Consider the following 3,867-nt stretch of genomic DNA (forward strand, 5'->3'; position numbering starts at 1 on the left):
TTGGACCCTGCCCTATTCCCTCCAGAGATTAAGATGGTGGGAAATGGTCAGATCTTTGACACTCAGTACTGGTTGCAGCAGAAATTACACAAGGTTTTGTCTTGCTTTGTTTTTATTTATTTTTTGCATCAGAATTAGAAAAAAGGGGCTACATTTAAATATGCACTCAGAACTCTTTTGCTTCAAAGATGTTCTCCAAATGGGCGGGCAGTGGCTAGGGGGAGCCTTAGTTTCATCATAAATTGAAGCGGGAGGAAGGGAGGGAAAGCAAGATAAGAATGGTGGCAGATGTGTAGCATATAAATACTAAGAGCTGTCTGGTTACTTCTTATAAACCCAAGGAAGAGGGAATCCAGGCCAGAGGCAGAAAATTGTAGGACTTATTTACTAATAACATTTATTTTAACAATCTAATTTTAATTTGTTCAGTTTATAGTATCTAATTCTTAAATGCTTAGTGATTTTTGCATGGTAACAATGCATGGGCAACTTCTGAATATTAATAATCAGATAATTCATAGTTTTAAAGTTGTTGAATTTGGGTTGGTTATTGAAATTATATTCTTTTCCCTTTGCAATCTCTTTCTGGTGTGATCACTGATTTTCTTAGGCTTTTTGAAGGTAACGATGATTGTTTTTCTTTTCAGTCAGGGCAAAGAATATCTGCTCCACGTTCTAGAGCTGGCCAGTTTGCAACTGAAGAGCAAGCTTTTGCAATGTCTTTGGCTGGAATGACCTGTCTGGTCACGGGAGCAGGGGGATTTCTTGGCCAGAGAATTGTCCATTTACTGCTGGAGGAGGAGGAGGCACTGGCTGAGATCCGACTTCTGGACAAAGTCTTTAGCTCTGAGACACTCCTGAACTTTGCAAGTAAGTGAATGTCCTTAGGATGGCATGTGCATGTGTCTGTGTAGAAAAAGGATTTTTACAATACATTCTCCAGAGGAAACTCTTGGAACACTTGCCCATTTAATAGTTTTGTAGAGCTGGGACGCATTTTAATCATGAAACCTCAAAGACCATATGGTCTAGAGGACTATTCATTAGTATATTGGAGGGTATCAGCTTAGTTTTCATTAGATTAAAGCCCCCAGGTCAGTTTCATTATAAAATCTGTTATCACTGTTAGTGGAAGAGAAATCAACTTTCAGTTTACACTGAGACTTGTAAGTAATTTTAGGTTAAGACTGAGCTGAACAAAGCCCTGCCGCCCCTCCCCCCCCCCGGAGTAGGAAGAGGTGCTGTAGTTCAGGGTGGAGGGGCATTGGAAGAGCTATGAGGCAGGGTCCAAGACTGGAATAGCAGGGGTTATGCAAATCAAGCAAATCCACCAGGGCAGTTATTACTGATTATTTTTATTACTGTAGTGCCCTGCAGCTTTGGCTGAAATCAGGATCACTTCATAGTATGCACTGTACAGACTGCACATCACAAGAGAGTCCCTGCAGTCTACAGGAAGAGAGTTCTAGTATTCCTAGGTGGGAAACCTGATTGAATGATTTGTTCATTGTCACATAAGAAGCTGTTGGCTGATCCAGGAACTGAGTATAACATTTAAAAAAAAACCCATTCCCATTTGAAAATTGAAATTAGTCCTTAGGAGTAAAAGTCCTGTTGCCTTTTGATAAAACTTCAGCTCCTAACTCATACAGACACATTGGAAAATGTTACCTTTAGTCCAGTTCCTTAACCACACATCCATTTTCTTCTCAGTAGTGATTATCCATATAGGCACTTACACAGAGAATGATATACAATATGATAAAGAACAGATTTTTATGTAGAAATTTTAAGCCAATATATAGAGTTCTACCGGATTACTGTGCTCTGTTTAATTGCATGAAGTTTTAGGAACATTTTCAGAACTTGTTTTTTTCCAACTAAATTCTATTGAATATTTTACTGAGGATTTTACAAGGTTCCTTGGCAGCTCACTTAATGTATCTTTACTCCTGGAATTCAGCAGCCTCTATTATTCTACTTCCAAGGCAAAAGTTACAACCACAAGTGGGACTAACATTATGGAGCCTTACCAATATGTGTTTTTCCCTACTTATGCTACAACACAGCATGGCATACTGTATGTGCTCCTCTGTATTAACTAGGAGATTTGGGGTATAATTCCCCTGGGAGGAATGAGTGTTTTGGTTTGGGGCTTTTTTAGGGGGGTTGTTCTGTTTTGTTCTGTTTTGTTTGCATAATTCAATCCTAGCTAGTCCACAAAGCTCTATCCAGTTTTACCTAAACTCCCCCAAGAAACATACCACAGATCCAGACACCTTCTCTTACCCCCTCAACCTCTTACAGCCACATGCCCCTTGCCCAGCTGCCCAAAGACTGATGTGTGCAACAGGTCACACACCAGATTTTTAGACTTGCAAACAGAAAGGGAGATAAGTGAATGGCCTTCCAGAAAGCCTCAAATACACCTGAAGTTCCCTACACTCTGGCCGCAGCTGTGATAACCAATCTTGATGATATAGGAAATCCTTGGTTGATACAGGAACTGAGAATAACATATCTTACCATTTAGAATAGCCTCTGCACCCCATGTCTGTAAATACAGGATTTAGGGACTGTGCCACAATCACCTCTCTAAGGAGAAATGGAAATATTTCAATCTAGTATCATTCCCAGTCCATTTCTAACTCAGGGGTTCTTATTCTGGGTTTACAGCTGCTGCACAGCCATTGGGATAGATTCCTCTTTATCTCTATTAGTCTTGCCCCTGTGTAACTCCAGTTACTTCACTGGCACATTTATGTGTCTTGATTTAAGGCAGGTTTTTGAAGGCAGCACTGATTCAGCCCTGTGCAGAGTACAGCAACTCATTCTTGTCTAAAGTCCTTGAGTTCTTTTGATCTCAGTGTCCTTGACAGCATGTGCTCTATAACAGAAAATGAAGGCATGGTTGCATTTAACAGTTTCTTGCTTTGTATCAATTTAAATTGGAAACACTAGCATTTGTATAACCACTGGCCTCTTGCTGGGACCCTGAAGTCACATTTTATTTGAATAAAATAGATTTTTTTGTCTCCCATGTTTGCATCCTGGAGGTGTAGTCTATGGAAGATTCAGGTCCCAGCATGTTCTAATAAAAAATAGTCTTGCAGGTTGAGGCCTATGGTCTCCCTGAATAAATGTTTTTATCAGACACTAATATAATAAGCTACATCATAGCGCCCCAGGGTCATGGCTCACCCTGACCACTTTAGTGTTAGGTGTTTCTCTTAGAAAGAAGATACATATCTATAATGTTGATAAATACTGATAGAAACATTTCTACCATATTTGCCTGACATTATACTTCATACTTCTCAAATAAGTATCTAACTTCCTCTACTGATCGGCAGTATAGTTTCACATTTTGGCAGCTGCAAAAGATTGCAAAATTGTTTTGCTGTTGAAGAATACTTGTTTGGGAGATTCCACTGCAGCATTAGACTTTTAAAATACAATCACAGTTTAGAGCTGAGGTTAGATTTTTTTTCTCTACAGCTGCACTAACAAGACACAGCCAGATCATTCCCAGAACATCATCAAAATATGTCTGAAGTAGGACCAGTAGAAACACAGAAAGAATAAAAATGACTGAGTTTCCTAATAATAAAGCAGATCATGCTATGACAAGTCACTTGATTCTTTACAAATGAAAATAAAATATTATTGTTCTGCTCTGAATGCCTAAACCAGATCAGACAAGGTTCTTTGGGTAAATGTGATATTTTTTATTAGACCAACTCAAATAGTTGGAAAAATTCTTCTTAGCAAGCTTTTGGGTATAAATACCCTTTGTCTGGCTGAGGAAGCATTTGCAGTTGGTGCGTGCTAAGAGCGATGGGACAATTTTCTCTCCCTTCTTCCCAG

The 3,867-nt window shown here is 39.3% G+C and overlaps 1 protein-coding gene across 2 annotated transcripts in view; it reads left to right on the plus strand.

Annotated features, from left to right (window-relative positions):
* The first annotated feature begins 263 nt into the window (after nucleotides 1-263).
* HSD3B1 (hydroxy-delta-5-steroid dehydrogenase, 3 beta- and steroid delta-isomerase 1) overlaps nucleotides 264-3,867 on the plus strand; it is a 31,538-nt gene continuing 27,934 nt past the window's right edge. For both annotated transcript variants that reach the window (XM_019527286.1, XM_019527287.1), the window contains exons 1-2: nucleotides 264-373; nucleotides 648-870. In XM_019527286.1, coding sequence (XP_019382831.1) covers nucleotides 717-870 — 154 coding nt within the window. In that variant the 5' untranslated portion in view covers nucleotides 264-373; nucleotides 648-716. The remainder of the gene's footprint in view (nucleotides 374-647; nucleotides 871-3,867) is intronic.

Source organism: Gavialis gangeticus, unplaced genomic scaffold (genome assembly GCF_001723915.1).
Source record: "Gavialis gangeticus isolate Ggan-Ray unplaced genomic scaffold, GavGan_comp1, whole genome shotgun sequence".
Classification (NCBI taxonomy): domain Eukaryota; kingdom Metazoa; phylum Chordata; order Crocodylia; family Gavialidae; genus Gavialis; species Gavialis gangeticus.